The sequence below is a fragment of the Enhydra lutris genome, unplaced genomic scaffold (genome assembly GCF_002288905.1).
Source record: "Enhydra lutris kenyoni isolate GAN:26980312 unplaced genomic scaffold, ASM228890v2 scaffoldscaffold4, whole genome shotgun sequence".
NCBI classification, from domain to species: Eukaryota; Metazoa; Chordata; class Mammalia; order Carnivora; family Mustelidae; genus Enhydra; species Enhydra lutris.
The window spans coordinates 18226841-18243937 of NW_019154088.1; the positions used below are offsets into that span (position 1 = coordinate 18226841).

The 17097-nt window shown below is 36.0% G+C and overlaps 1 protein-coding gene across 4 annotated transcripts in view; it reads right to left on the reverse strand.

Annotated features, from left to right (window-relative positions):
- Positions 1–744: 744 nt before the first annotated feature.
- Positions 745–17097, reverse strand: part of LOC111158740 (GA binding protein transcription factor beta subunit 1) — a 73426-nt gene continuing 57073 nt past the window's right edge. For all 4 annotated transcript variants that reach the window (XM_022520998.1, XM_022520979.1, XM_022521005.1 and 1 more), the window contains exons 7-9: positions 12262–12447; positions 9343–9458; positions 745–2334 (exon numbers count right to left, since the gene is read on the reverse strand). In XM_022520998.1, the coding sequence (XP_022376706.1) occupies positions 2182–2334; positions 9343–9458; positions 12262–12447 (455 nt within the window). In that variant the 3' untranslated portion in view covers positions 745–2181. The remainder of the gene's footprint in view (positions 2335–9342; positions 9459–12261; positions 12448–17097) is intronic.

Genomic DNA, 17097 nt, shown 5'->3' on the forward strand with positions numbered 1-17097 from the left:
TTATAAATTCTTGTCTATTGATTTCGCAGCACACTGGATCAGGGATAGATGACTGAGGAATTATACAAGTCCAACATAACACTCTGAAAAAAGTGAACATCTCCCAAAGACACCTGAGTATTTACCTGATATTATCATAGATATATTCCTTTTAAGTACCAATTATTTTCTCCCGTCTACATCAAATGTTACTACAAATCAAAACTCCTTCTTGTACCAGGTAAAATCCCTAGCACAAGAGGAGACTAAGAATCAAAAAGAGTATGAAATCAGCTTTCAGGAGCTCATTTCCAACTGTCTCAGGGCTCTTTGGGGCCGAGCTGATCTGGAAGCAAAGTCTACAGTGGCTTGCACTCTGGGGTAAACCTACTGGACCTTCCCCACTCCAGCTCTGCATATGTCAAAGGCACTGCCTAACCAACCCATAAATGCACTCAAATAATAAGACATACAAAAGTAGCTTCATGCTACCGAAAATATGGCCTAACATTTATAAAACCTAGTTTTAGGTAATTTGAAATATATGTCAAATTCAGTGGTAAATTTTAAAGGTCTTTTTCTCTTCTTTCTAGAGTTCTTAAATTTGCTCTTGAACCTTTCTAAGTTGCTAAGTATCAAGTATCAGGCTGATGGATCACAGATCCTTTCATTACCTTAACAACTATAATAATGCCCGTGAGAGAGCTAGCAACTTCCCAATAGATTACCTCCAGGATTTGTAAGATACAGTGTGGAGAATGTATATATTCTCATTCTGGCGGAATATGGCTGTAACATAAAGAACAAAATTTTTAATGTGTGGTCAAAATATAAGTCTACGCTGAATGTATGTGGAAAAGATATTTAATTGTAAAATAGAAAAGTAGGCCAGAGTACAGTTTTAAAGGTAATTGCTTCTTTATACAGATAGGTAATCTAGAAGGGTTTTGGGGTTAAACATTTTCATAAAGCAATAAGACATTAAAAAATAAAGCAAGAAAAAAGAGCTTGAAGTTATGTTTTACAAAAAAGAATGAACAGTATGTCAGAGTTTAATGTCCATACATTGTGGAATTCAACAATATTGTGATGAAAGCAAGTCACAGCACAGACATACAGCTTTCACAGGGAAAAGTAAAAGTTATGTTAGACATACCTAGCATCACTGTAGTACAAAAAGTTCTTGTTCTACATACAAAAGCATTTTTTTCCATAAGAATAATTTCCTGGGGGAAAATGAGTCCATGAAATATTTCAGAAACCCATATGCTCTGAGTATTCCAAAAACATTATCTTAAAATCCAGTGCCTTAAAGTGCTTTCATGTGGAAATCATGATGGAAGGCACAGAATACAGTTTCACGTCCCCACTATGAAATTTTCAAAAAAGCATAGATTTTTGCAGTTTGCAAATTCAAGTTACCTTGTAAGCTGCTCCTTCTAAGAACATTGTCATCCCAATAAAACCAGCTTCTAGCTTACTTAACTTTCAATGACCTACAGAATAAAAGGATTTTTCCCCCCTAGTTCACTTTCATCATCTTTGTGGGAAAAATACCTATGCAAGTGATGCGTTTTGAAATTATAAAACATGCAGAATATGTACAAACAGAAAGTTTAAAAAATATTTGCTTCATATACATGTAAATCTACTTGGGTATAGCTGAAATTGAACAAATATAAAAATTTGCTTTCTAAAAAATGTTTTCAGAGAATCTGAGACAACTTAAAGCTGTACAAAGATTTCCTGGGAGAAATCTTCTCTTCATATAGAAGTTTATACCTACAGGAGTAATTCCAGCATCAGTCCACCACATAATTTTTACATAACATTTGGTCTAATCAACAACGATCACCCTTAAAACTGTTCTGTTTCTGAGAAATCAAGGTTCATACTAAAATCAAAAAGAATTCACAAAAACAGTGGCTTATTGTGTTTTTGGATCTCTTCAACAATCTTTATAACTCATCTGGAACTGTAAAAAAACAAAAACTATTTACAGAATTCAGTTTTAAATACATTTCACAACTTCTAAAGTAGAGTTTTATGTTACAAGGATTCAGAGCGCATGGCTTAAGTCCGATCGTCAATCCGTAGTCTCCTCTGTTATCCTGGCTTCCTGCAACTGCGCCTTGTGATGTACAGTTCAAGACTGTGTTCTTTCTTAACCAAAAGTAAATCCAACTACATGTTCATAGTTAATTAAACAGCTTCTTTATTAGTCTGAAGACGAGTCATCGCTTCTAATTTTTGTCTGTAGGCCTCTGCTTCCTGTTCTTTCTTTAGAAGCTGCTGTCGATATTTTTGTGCTTCTCGATTTGCTTCATCCAGCTGTTTCTGAAGAGCTTCTCTCTCCTAATTGAAAGAAAAGGTTTTTTCAATGTTTGCATGAATACATGATTAATACACATAAGCACGCATCCCTCAAACTGAAAGATCTGTAGGAACTTGACGTAGCCACCTATTGATATTTCAAAGATGTCTTGCCTTGTCAACTAATTCATTAATAATTAAAGCCCCAAATTTTGTGCTCCACACTCTGACAGAGATTAGTTTCTGACCTCAAGAAAGCATTCCCTAATTAAAAGTGGGATTAACATAATGAACCCAGACTGTCATACATATAAAGGTAGAGGTCCACAAAGACCAGTGAAGAGCTTTAAGAGAGAAATATACCTCTTCACATCTCTGTGATGTTTTTATGTAAAGGTATAACAGACTATAGAAGTTAGTACTTATTGAGCACTCATTATGTAACTAAACAAGGTGATGTCCAATAACAAGCCTGTAAAACAGAGATTATGCCCATTTTACAGATGAGGAAAACGATGCTCAGAGATGATGTAGCCTTTCCACAGTAACACAGTTGGGTTTATGAGATTCTAATATTACTGCTTTTAATACTATCTTCCTCTCTGGTAACAAGCTAGATTCCTCATCTGTGGAACGAACAATGTCTGTTTAGATTAATATTTCCTAAATTATCCCATTTTACAAACCAATAAAATACTAATTTCTCTACTGTGGAATTCACTAAATTATACAAATACAAAATATATGTATTAAATTCCTCAATAAATTGAGAGCTAAACACAAATCTAGTCCAATGAAAATGATACCTTTTCTCCTCTTCACTCTGTCCCTACTCAGTTGCCTAAGGGAAAACACTTCAAAGGCTCCTTTCTCATATCTCTAGTATGCACATGGACAAAAGTTCGACACGCACAGGCCCAAGCTCAACCTCATTACAGAGGACCGGGACCTTTTAGGGGGATGAGGACTCAGGGTAGGAGGGCTATGAATGATCATAAGAAATGCCAGGATTCTGGCGCCTGGGTGGCTCAGTGGGTTAAGCCTCTGCCTTCGGCTCAGGTCATGATCTCAGGGTCCTGGGATCGAGCCCCACATCGGGCTCTCTGCTCAGCGGGGAGCCTGCTTCCTCCTCTCCTCTCTCTGCCTGCTTCTCTGCCTACTTGTGATCTCTGTCTACTTGTGATCTCTGTCAAATAAATAAAATACTTTAAAAAAAAAAAAAGAAGGAAATGCCAGGGTCACACTGGATAAGACACTTGACTAGATGGAACTGAAGGTGAGGGTCAGGAGCCTACTGGGGAAAAGGACAGTTTGAGGGTCTCTTCCTCCTGTCACTGGACTCCTGTCCATTGTGAACACCAAAAGATTCCCTCCCCTTCACTAGTCACATGGTCTCCAAGGAGGAGCAAGTGTAAGACTCCTTCCTTCCTTCGATTCCATTCCCTTCCCCATACTGGGAATGAAGCTAAATCCATCCTGTATTTTTCCCGAGTCCACCAAATGTGGGAATGATTGATCACATAAGTAGTCTCCAAATCTTCCATTTACACAAAATGTACAAGAAACATATGCTCCCTTCATCTCCAATTTAAGAAATGCCCATGCCTTACCCTGCTACCCTTTTCTTATCCTCTTCTTACCCTTTCTCCAGGCAAGATGGCAAAGTAGAAGCAAGTCAGAAAAGACAACAACCAAGAGACGAACCTCAGGTAATAATCAACACCACTACCTTGGCAGTGAACTCTGGAGAATTTAGAGCACGCCAATAGAAAGAACGGGAGAAGGGGGCTGCGTCTCCAGGAGCTAGACCACCACCTCTGGCAGGAGCACTCATGGCTGCACATAGTGTTTTAAAATTTTACATGTGTTAAGAAATAAGATCCTTTGATAACACAAGTTTTGAATTTGGTAGGAAATACTGGAATACACTCTCTAACTCTAAGGCATCTCCTTGTACTAGCCCTTCATTAACATTAGAAACAGCAATGATTCACACTCAGCAAATGAAAGCAAACTGAGTGAGGTAGTCTAACAGTAAATATAGTTTATTTTCCTTATAGCATATTTTTATTTCAATTAGAGTATATCTTCCTATAAATGAAAAGATAGCTCCCTTTTGCCTACCAGGCCAAATAAAAGATTCATATTACACTGCCATTTCTTGACTGTATCTGTAAAACCTGAAAGATAAGTATACTTATCTAAGTATACTTAGTCCTCCAGACTGAAAGCACACTTAACATTATTAAAGTTTTGGTTTTTTTTTTTTAAGTGTTTCCATTTTTTACTTCTCAAGAATATAGGTATTTGGGGAGAGAATCTTCTTGCCATCTCACTTTTCAAAGCAAATAAAAATCTCTAAAAAGTGGAAAATATCACTTCTTATTTTACTCAAAGTTCCTTTGTTTACAAATTTATTTGTTAAATGTTTACTGAACATATATTATATACAAGACATTTCCTTAACATAAACAGTAGTTTGGTTGTTTCACACATGAATAGTCCAACAGACTGACATTTGAGGATTTATATCTAAATAGAAATACCAATCCAATAGCTTTGACCTTTTCCAGTAAAAGCACAGTAAAAAGGACTTTGACATTTGTAAATAAACACACCTTCACCTAATAATATGTAATACTAAAATATTTTTCCTTTAACAGTCTAAGACAGAAGAATTCCAAAAAAGTAAATTCTGACGATAATCACGATTTGGTAGCAACTGAGAAGATATATTTATCTTACACCACAACTCCAAACCCAAGCAATGGAATAACAGGGCAAGGGAAGATTTGAGTTTGCTTTTTTATCTTCAAACAAAATTCTTGAATTTGGCTTCAGCTGGTAGCAATTCTGTCGAAACAGTGATATCATTTTTAATTTTCTAGTATTCAAATTTATTTTTACCTTAGCTATTATAAGGCAAAACATCAGTATAGTGGTTCATGTTTTACCACACTTCTCTATAAATTTTGGAAGATAATAAAAGCAACTAACAATGAGCACTTATTATAAATTCTACTCCTTTACATGTGTTCTCATTTAAACTTTGCAAAAATCTGATAATATAGGTGCTGTTATTTCTTCCCTGTAACTGATGGGGAAACCAAGATTTAAAAGGTTAAATATTTAAACCTAACCAAGATAACACAATCAGAAAATTATAAAACATATCCATATTCTTAACCATTAAATATTTGTTTAAAAAGAGAGAAACTGGAGGCGCCTGGGTGGCTCAGTGGGTTAAAGCCTCTACCTTTAGCTCAGGTCATGATCCCAGCGTCCTGGGATCAAGCCCCGCATCAGGGTCTCTGCTTGGCAGGGACCCTGCTTCCTCTTCTCTCTCTGCCTGCTTCTCTGCCTACTTGTGATCTCTGTCTGTCAAATAAATAAATAAATAATCTTTTAAAAAAAAAGAGAGAGAGAGAGAGAGAAATTGGGCCACCTGGGTGGCTCAGTCGATTACGCATCTGCCTTCAGCTTGGGTCATGATCCCAGGGTCCCAGGATTCAGCCCCACATTGGGCTCCATGCTCAGCCAGGAGTCTGCTTCTCCCTCTGCCCCTCCCCCTACCACTTGTGTTTTCTGTCAAAAACAAAATCTTTAAAAAGAGAGGAAAAACTGGGCAGAGTGTATAAGCTATTTCTTTGTGTATAAACATCAATTTTCCAAGTGCCAGGGCCAAATATGATCCTGTTTTTATAAATAAAGTTTTGCTGAAATAAGGCATGTGTACTCATTTTCAAAGTGTCAATGGCTACTTTCCCACTACAATGGCAAAAGTGAGTAGAGAAGCACAGACTGGTCAGCCCACAACACCAAAAGTATTTGCTACCTGGCCCTTTGCCTACTCCACCCTGAATAAAAAAACTTATCTATGAGAGATAGGAGGGGCGCCTGGGTAGCTCAGTCTGTTAAATGTCTGCCTTTGGCTCAGGTTGGGATCCTGGAGTCCTGGAATCGAGCCCTGAGTAGGGCTTCCTGCACAGAGAGGAGTCTGCTTCTCCCTCTCCCTCTACTCCTCCCCCAGCTCATGCTTGCACTCTTGCTCTCTCTGTCTTGCTCACTCTCTCAAATGAGTAAAAACCTTAAAAAAAAAAAAAAAGGAGAACAGAAAATTTTCAACTCTGATAGATCAAAAGAATATCAATAAAAGGAAAATAGATTGAAAAAAACTGCATCAAATCAAACACTGTAAACTTTACAGGAAACAATTTTTAAAAGAACACTAAGGATCTCAATCCATCACTGGTTAGAAGACACAAATATTTCATTTAAAAAAAAAACTTGCTAAGGAGGGCACATATTACATGGAGCACTGGGTGTGGTGCATAAACAATGAATCTTGAAACACTTAAAAAATAAAGTTATTTCCTGAATTCACACAAGTAAATTAACAGGAAAAAATCTGTTACTCCTAATACACTAATTGTATTTCTTCCCTCCCACATTACAAAAGAATTCACTGATTCATATATAGCACACTGCTTCTAAAAATATCTTTAGTGCAGTAATATCAAGGGGGTGATATGATATACATTATTGCAATTTGGTGTCTTATTCATACCTCCCCTTTGAAAAACAAATCTATTTCATTTCTTATATTGTTACAACGCAGATATAAAAACTGTAGCATTTATAATACATTTTCTACAATTTAAACCAATTTTGTAGAGATTATTAATAAACCTCTCCAATGTTAGTCGGGAAACGTAAATATAAATTCTTAACACTTGACTTATAAACACTCTCTTTGGTAGTTGTAGACACACACATGCAGAGAAAACTCAAACATGTCAGATTCTGAATAATGAGTTAATTCTTTAATTCCCATAGGGCAGAGTTCCTCAATCTCAATATGGATGTTTTTGGACCAGATAATTCTTAACTATGGGGGCTGTCCTGTGCATTGTAGGATGTTTAGCAGCAGGCCCAGCCTCTATCCCCTATAGGTCAGGGGCATGCCCCTAGTTATGACAACCCAAAATGTCTCCAGACATTGCCAAATGTCCCCTGGGATCAAAAATGCCCCAACTGAGAATCACTGCCTGCAAGAAACTTTTTTAGTTAATGGTTAAGTTGTCACTTAGAGTAGAAAAGTCTGCCCCCAAGACAACTCCACTGGTCATCTAAGAAAATAAGTTCAAAAGCACCACTCTATGTATTATAAGGAAATGATTACCTGGTTTGATGAAAACACTGGAGGCCTCTTTTCATTCTATATCCCCAGCCCCCTCTACCATCTAGACTCATTGTAGCTTCAAGGTCTCTCTGTAAGAGCTCTAGAAAGATCATGCAATGTTGGCTTGAACATTTCTGGTGATGGAGAATGAGAGTTCCATAACCAGAAAGCTCTAATTACAAAAAAACAAAACAAAACACTTCTTTAAACCAAGCTAAAACTCCATCTCCCTAAAGTTCTAGCCTTGGTTCTAGTTAATTTATATACCTCAATTCATACTTTCCTATTATCTGTAATTATTCTCCCAGGTCTCTAAGAAGACTAAGTCAGGGAAGAGGGGATCAGGCTGACCTTTGAGGAAAACAACACTTAAGGGTTATTAGGTAAATAAAGGTACAAGATGCACATTCACTGTTTTAAATATATACTTTGTTGAATTTAGTAAGCTTATGTTTAATAAAAATTCAAGTAATTTAAAAACATTTTATTAAACAGTTAAAGCAAAAAAAAAAAAAAGCAAAGTACATGACAAAATTTTTTCACAAGATTACTAAATAACAAGTATATTGATACTGTTAATGAAAAAAAATTGCTAGTCTGTAAGAACTTCTGTCTACTGAATATCATTTTAAATTTTGAAGAAACAAAACAACTTACCTTCAATAATTAAAGTCATACTTTTGGCAAACATTCTGGCTAAGCCATGAATTGGGATTCTTGTTAACTCAATAATATATTCTTTGTGATTGTAGCTTAAAGATGTACCAGCATTACACTTAACACGAACTGTAGCAAAGATACATTCTAGTTGTCCTCAGTCAGAATTATGTTGCTTTTTAGTTACTTAAAAAAAAAAGTCCTCTTTTCGATGAAACAAGACACTTAAGAATTCTTAGACATTCACCACCATTATTATTATTTAAGATATTCAACAACATTTACTGGTTACAAATATCAGGTATTATGAGTATGTGTATAATGAGTATGCCGACTTTTTAATTCTGATAAGTTATTCAAATGCAGAAAGTTATCCAAAACTCCAATTTGAAAGAAAATAAAACTGCAATTCAGGAAGGTAAGATAACTTGCCTCAAAGCTAACAGGGGAAAGAGGTGGGATTCAAATCCAGCTCATTTAATTTCAAGTCCAATGTCCTTTATACTGCAATTGATCTTTTGAAGTTATTCAAGAATAATTTTGTTTTCACTTTGTATGAGTTAATGTCAAATTTAGGGAACACAGTTTTATTTACAGTCATGTGAGACAAAAAATTTGTGAGGCACTCTGGTCTGGTTACACTTCCAAACTAGTTTGGGAGGAGGGGAAAAAAGCTGATTCCTATCAACAGCTAATCTAAATTTAAATTCCTTCTTAAAGAACTTAATAGTGAAATAAGCAGTTATGTATGGCTTTTTTAAAAAGTAACCTAGTCAACAAACATCAACCTTCTTTAAAAGGATCCTCCAGCCCAAACAGGCATTTGTATTTCACTTTGGAAAGAAAAGAATGGTTTTTGTCAATATACAGTGACATTTCCTTCAGTGACTTGTGAGAACGATGCATGTAAATTTAATAGAAAATAAAGGATGGAGTGCAAGAACCAAATTCATTACAATGTTACCATGATGACAGACTTTGTTATAAACAAATTCTTCACTCATTCATTCATTCATTCAATATGTATTTATTGAGGGCTTGCTTTATGTATAAGCAAATAATTAGACAAAATAGTACTATGTACTTTCATTCTGTATCAAAACAACACTGTCAGTAATAAATATAAAAGACCAAAAATATATATATAGAAAAGCAAATTGAATTTATTTTGGATGACTGCAGCAAAACACACCGGGTAAAAGACTCCTTACTTCTATTTCTGCAGATTCCACCCGGTTTTCAATTATTTCGATACATTGTCTCTTGGCTGGTGGTTCTTCACTTATAACAGTTTCTTCAGCAATGTCAGTTGCTGGTACTGTTAATACTAAAATTAAAAAAAGTTTATGTTACTTCATTTCATAAACCTAGTTGTAACATTGTTGATGCAACTCATCTAAAATAAAGATGTTCCAAAATAATTTACAAGCATTAATTTTCTTTTTATGAGGATATCCATGTTTGTCTTCAGGGTGCATTTTTAAAGAATACTATTTATTTTTAAAGTACCTATTTTTAAAAAGATTTACAGATGACATATTCACTATATGGGTGAAAAACCAATTACCGTAATAGAGAATCACATTTATTGGTTTCTTGTTATTGTTCTTGTGTTAACTTATATAAAAACAAACATGAACACACATTTTCATTTTTCTGTCTTACACAAAAGGCAGCATACATACAATAGAGACACTGTTCTCCCTCCACTTTCTTCACTCCATGTACCGAGGGTATCTTCCTTCAGCACATACAGTGCTCACTTTCATCTAGCCACATAACAGTCCACTGCGTGGACATGCCATTATGACCGTTGTCTGTGTATAACCTTTGCTTGTTTTTCTTTTGGCTTGTTGGACTTTATCCCTAATTTTTAGTATTTCTTTATACAGATATAAACATACTGAGAGAGAGAGGCTGTCCTTGCTCTGCATAGCAAAGCAGTACGGACCATAGAAATGACTGTGAGAGCTGGAACCATGCAAAGCAATTTTAATAATCAATGGGGAAAATTATAATTGTGTAATAGCCTTTGAAGTTTTTTATCAAAATATTAAAAGCTCTGTCAGTTATAAATGTAAGCAGAAATGAAAAAAAGTAAAATTTTTAGTACACTGGAATTTAAAACATTAGTGATCTTGAGAATTAAAGTCTTTTATTTCCTTTAACTCATACTACATTACACTTATAAATTAACCCAAAAAGAATTGAGAACCTTGTATCTGCTTCATTGGACTGTCTGCATAGTCTGTATATATTCATATGTCAGTTACACATTTTTTAATTACAGAGGCTTTAAAAGTTTTATCTTAATACTCATTAAGTGCCTCTCATTGCTCTTCTTTCCCAGAGTTTTCCTTAATCTTCTTCCCTTCTCCACCCACTAATATAACTTCAGAATCTGTTTGACTTGTTGCAGGAAAAAAACCTGTTAGTCTCTGTTATGGGCTGAATTGTGTCCTCCTCAAAATTCAAATACTTCAGTCCTAACCCCCAGTACTTCACAGTGTGACTGTTCATTTGGAGATTGGGCCTTTAAAGAGGTAAATAAGGTAAAATGAGGTCATGTGGGTGGGCCCTAACCCAGTATGACTGTTGTTATTTTAGAAGGAGAGATTAAGACAAAGACAACACAGACTGAGGGACATCCACATGAGGACACAGTGAGAAGGCAGCCATCTGCAAGCCAAGGAAGGAGAAAGCCTCAGAAGAAACCAAATCTGCCAACACCTTATCTTGGACTTCAAACCTCCAGCACTGTGAGAAGATAAATTTCTGTTGAGCCGTTCAGTCTGTGGTATTTTGCTGTGGCAGCCCTAGCAAACTAAAAGTTTTTTTTTTTTTTTCTGTATCATATTACATTTATAAATTAACTCAGGGAGAATGGAGATCTTTATGAGAGTGAATCTTCTCAACCAAAAACATGACATTTCTTTCCATTTGTTCGTGGGTTGAGAGTAATCTGTCTGTGTACAGTCAGGTATTAGAAACATTATATCTGCTTCATACAAACTGTGAAAGTTTTCTTATTTCTATAAAATTAGAATCAGTTCTTTGAAGCTTTGTGAAAGCATCTGGGCCTGACCCAAATTTTGGACTAGCCATCAGCAGATTTCTGCAGAATGGAAGAGAATGGCCTTCTAGGCTTCACAGGTCAAAGGGCTCCTCTTCTGCTATAGAGACAAACTTTTTCCCTGAGACCTGGTCACCCTATAGTGCCATACCTCCTCTGTCACTCTAAACCAAACCTCTAGCTCTAGCCCCTCCCTCCCCCAATTCTTTCACTAGCCATGAAGGGACACAGTCTCTGCAATTCTAATCATTTTCTAAAAGGTTATGCATGTGCACACACTTTTTTTTGTTGGGGGCGGGGGTCCTGGGTACCTGGCAATGCTTGCTCAGATAGGAATTTTCTGCACCTTCTCTTTCTGCTTCCTCCAGCATTCACGCCCTAGTCTACCTCAGCCCTGCTTACAGCACCTCCTACATAGCCTGGGCCCTGTCTTGCTGAGTGTGTATTTATTGCTAATTTCTGAGCTCAATCTCTTCTCTTTTCCTGATGCACCACTGTGGGTTTTCATGAAGATTCTCTTGCCCTGATGCTAATGGACTTAGATGGTTTGTGCAGCACTTAATATATGGAATTTTATGGTTTTCTCAACCTTTTGTTTAATCTACCTTACTGCTTTCAGTGGTTTCCAAGAGGGAAAAAAATGGGAATGTTCTCAACAAAGCTGCTAACAGTGGCTACCACATTCCTACTACAAGTCCTAAGCCCAACTTCTTTGTAAGGAGCCTTTTCTAACATGGTATTTTTAAAAGACTATATGATATCTGAATTGCAATAAATGGCATAAGGAATTATTGTCCAAAGCAGATTCTGAATTGTTTACTTAAGCTCATTTTCCAACCAGAATACTTTGGAGCCAATTCTTTTTACCACCTAGTATATACTTAGAGATACCAAGTTCATTTCAATACTAATCCAAGCAAATAAAATTAGCCAATCACGTCTGTTGCAAAAGGTTACAAAAATATAATTTAAGGCATAAATAAATACTTTGAGAAACACCACAATTTCCCGAGCATTGAGAATAAATTCAAACTTTATGCACATGCCTACTACCAACCTTGTTGTCCATCTGGCATGGTCACAATGATGGGCTGACCTATTCCACTGGTCGGAATGGAGTGCAAATTTCCAAGCTGAATTCCATCTGTGACTATTGTGATGACTTGCTGACCCCCTGAGCTAACTACTTGCTGAATGGCACCATCCACAGATTCTGCTGTAACTACCTCCTCCGTAGCCACTACTGGAAAAAATATATATATGTAAAAATCAGTGAACATGTACAAAAGTATGACTAGAAATTTATTTTTGCTTTGCTGCTTTTGTTTTCCCTGCTTTTTTTTGTGTGACAGAAAAGCTACTACATGGTTTTTATTAAATTCACTCTGCAGTGGTGCTGTACATATCTATGTAAACCATCACCTACAAGTCCCACAATTTACAATTAAGTGAGTTCTGGCTATGCATGTGTATATTTAAAAAACTATCTCTTCATTTAGTTATACGAGGTACAGAAATTATAAAACCCCCCAAGGTCACAGATATAACAAGAGTTACATCTGCTTAAGAAAATTCTGTAATCCAAAAAGAGAATTTTGTATGTGGTTATACTCCATTTATATTTACATAAGTAGATACACATTTCCATATTTGATGAAACAAGAAAATCTGTATTTTTCAAGTAAGCAGAATAAACAGTTTTCCCTTTTTGGAGTTGCCTTGACAGTAAGTGGCACACAGATTGAGTACTCTGTGATAGTGAATAATACAATATATTAACATTTATTTAAATAAAATCCAAAACTATGTTCTTAATATTTTGTGAGAGGCTCAGAGAGGATTCTGGCAGCTGAAAACAGCACCCCTGCCTTTGCATGGGTAAAGAAATCACAGTTTAATGCTGCCAAAATCCTTTCCCCCAGGCAATCCTAGGCCAACTACTGGTCCTGAAAGACACATGTACAGCAACATTCATAGCAGCTTTACTCATGATAGTAAAAGACTTGAAACCAACCAGGTATCCATCAAAAGGAGGATGGATAAACAGACTATGGTAGATTCATACAGTGGAATACAACACAGCAATTAAAACAAAATATAAAACATGGATAAATCTGACAAAAACCATGCTCAGTGATATAAGTCAGATACAAAATATATACTCTACTCTTCCCACTTTTGCACTAAGCAGTGATTATACAGGAGTAGTCACACTGACATAATTCATTATACTCTATACTTGTTAGCTGTGCATTTTTCTGTATGCATATTACACTTCAACAAAGAAAATGGATTCCAAAGGAATAATGATGGGTATTAAAGAGGGCAAGTGATGTGATGAACACACTAATGGATCACTGAATGCTACATCGCAAACTAATGATCTACTATATGTTGGCTAAAAAAAAAAAAGAAGGAAAGAAAACAGAATAATGGTAATAATGGATTATAGCACAATGAATCTTTAAAAATCCATCTGCCCATAATAAAACTTCATTAAAAAAAAAAAGAAGGAAAGAAAACAGAATAATGGTAATAATGGATTATAGCACAATGAATCTTTAAAAATCCATCTGCCCATAATAAAACTTTATGAAAAAGGACAGAAAGGGGGAAAGAGGAAAGATCTTGATAGAAGAATATCTAATTAACAAAACAAGAAAAATTATCATTATAACCCCCAATGTAATAATCCAAACAAGGGTCACCAATAGGTATTAAAACCACTGAAATATTTCAAGAAACAAGATATTCATATATTCTCAAAGTATCACACCAAAGATCAGTAGGGGAAAGGTACCTATAAGGACTGGCAGTGACCACTCTCACCAACTGGTCATGATCAGGATGGCCTGACAAGTGCCTCCTGATGTGATGCAACAGGACATTACACAACATCACTTGTGTTCTTCCTGAAAAATGTTTGGCCTGCATCTAATTATTACTAAACAAATGGATCCAGAATGAAATGTCTGTGCACACAACGGGTACAGAGTCTACAAAGATTTCAATGTCAAAAAGAACAACGGAAGTGGTAGGGGCTGTCCTAGGCTGGGGGAGACCAAAGAGATACAACCAAATACAATGCGTGAACTTTGGATCCTGAGTGAAAAACAAACATTTTCTAAAGGATATTTGGGGGCTAACTGGGGAAACTTGAATGTGGACCACATGTCAGATACTGTTACTAAATTAATGTTGATGTTTTTAGGAAATACAGTGAGCCATGAATATATAACAGGCTGTCCTTGTTCCTGGGAGATATATGCTGAAGTATTTAAGGGTGAGGTGTCATGATATCTGCCCACCTGCAGATAACTGGGGATAATAAAAGTGCACCCGTGTGTGTACATGCAGGTGTGGCAAGTTTTAACAGGGGGTGAGGATGGGTGAAAGGTATAAATAAAGTTCATCCTCCAATTTTTCTATGGGCTTGAAAACTATCAATCTAAAAAGAAGTTTTAATATAATATTTAATACATATAATTCTGAAAAATAATTACAAATAATTGTACAAAATAAAGAACAATTCAATATAATTCTGAAAAAAGAAATCACATAAAAACTGTTTCTAAATAATATGGGTTTTTTTCATGGATTATTTGAGGGAACACTTTACAAAAAGCTTAATTAAATAAAACCATTCTCTCCTGAGCCCTGTTACCTACCATTCAGACCTACGGGTGCTCTGAAACATGCTAAATGGCTACCAACTGCCAGCAGAACATCATAGGTATTAGTGAGCTCCTTTTTAAAAAAAGACAAGTATGGGTACCCTAGTTTTCAAAGATGTACTCCCGGTATAGCCACAGACCTAGCTGCAACCCTATGATTCTGGAATTTGTAATAACTAAGGGTCACAGTACAAACTGCAGAACAGAATACTGAAAATGTTTCGAGTTCTCTCATTTTTGTTTCTCTTAAACTATAATCAGGCTTTATCACCAAGCACTTAAGAAAATTCCAGGAAGATAATTATAAAATGAAATGTAGGACATAAAACAGTAATATATCCAACAGAACTACTACTAAGGTTTTCAAACACATTAGTTATTGCTTTGATTTTTTATTAAAAATATCCATATGAAAAAGAAATGTTCAGTCTGATTGAATGCTAAACTACAAGTAGTAAATACTTTAAAACATAATCATACATAAGAGATTTCTGAGATCACACACAATCAAGGCACAACTCAAGAACTTTCATCTTTGCACTATCTCGATGACTATCATTAAAATAATAAGAGTTCCTCCCTTTCATCTAAAAAGTTTTCTTTTTAAGTTGTGCTGTAGTAAGGAATTTGAGAAAAAATTATAGGGAAACCAATTATGTAGGAAGACAAAGTGTCCCTCAGAAATCCCAAGAACAACCCAACAGTGAAATGTTGAAACATGTAAGAATAAAAGAGAAAAAATAAAAACTTTAGGGATGCCTGGGTGGCTCAGTGGGTTAAGCCTCTGTCTTCAGCTCAGGTTATGATCTCAGGGTCCTGGGATCGAGCCCCACATTGAGCCCACATCACTCTCTGCTCAGCAGGGAGCCTGCTTCCCCTCTCTCTCTCTGCCTGCCTCTCTAATCTACTTGTGATCTCTGTCAAATCAATAAATAAAATCTTTAAAAAAAAAAACTTTAAAAAAGACTTATTTAAAATACACACACACACACACACACACACACACACACACACACACACCCTCCTCCCCCCCGGATAAAAAAAAATAAATAAGTGTAATATTCATTGATCTAAATCAAAAAGTTAGATTGTAATATATAAAGAGAGCCTAGATAGCCTACATCATCACTGAAAATATCGGAGATCTCTTGTTGAATAAGACTTAAATATAATGCCACAGAATTCAAATAACACAGAGAAAAAAACCTGTCTTTAAGATGATCTGAGGACTGAAAATTCTACATATAAATGTTTCAATGTGAGAAACTGCATTCACTGAAAACATTTCAAAGGTATTGGGCCTACAACTGAACCTGAAATTAAAAACAAAAAAGCAAAACCAACACAACCTTATCAAGTCCAGGAACTTATCCCTTAAAGACAATTTACTTTTACTGTCCTATTTTAGGAACAGCAGAAAAACAATGTACAGAGGGGACCTGATTCAAATTTCACTATTAGAAGAAAGGAGGGAAACAGCTACCAGACGCATTACTCCTCTGGAAAAACACCATATGAACAATTAACGGAAGTCGTTCTAAAGATTAAAAAAAAGGATGGTCACAGATGCCTATTTAATCAAGAGATTATATAGCTGGACCACAAAAAAGAATAAGGCTAAGCAAAACAAAATCAATATAGGACTTCAGGCTAGAGCCATAAAATAGCGTTTTATGAAAGTATTTACATTAAAAGGACCAAACAAACTACACTGCGGATGTAAGGCCTACATCTAATCAATTACAACTTCCAATTCTACAAAAACAAGTCTCAAATCTTGTCACTTCTTGTCTCTTTGCCAAATCCTAATCCATGCCACCACTATCTCTTCCCAGTTGATTGCATTAAGAGTCCTAACTGAATGCCTTTTCAGAGCCTGCCTACATAATCATTTTCAAAGTCCTTCATACCTTACATTCAACCACCAGGAGTTACTCTCCCACTCATTGGGCTTAGCCACACGGGCCTCTGAAGTGCCCTGAAAAGGACAAGCTCCTCCTGACCTCAAAAGCTTTACAAGTGTCCCTCTTCCTCAAATGTTCTTCCCTCCAGTGTTTGCTCTACTAATTCCTACTCCATCTTTATTTTAAAATATCTCTTCCTCTAGGAAGTCTCTCTGAGCCACCAGACTAGGTGAAAATCCTGCCTTCTTTACAGGTAGCACTGATCACAGTTATTTACCTGGGTAACTGCTGGACATCCTGTTCTACCCAAAGACC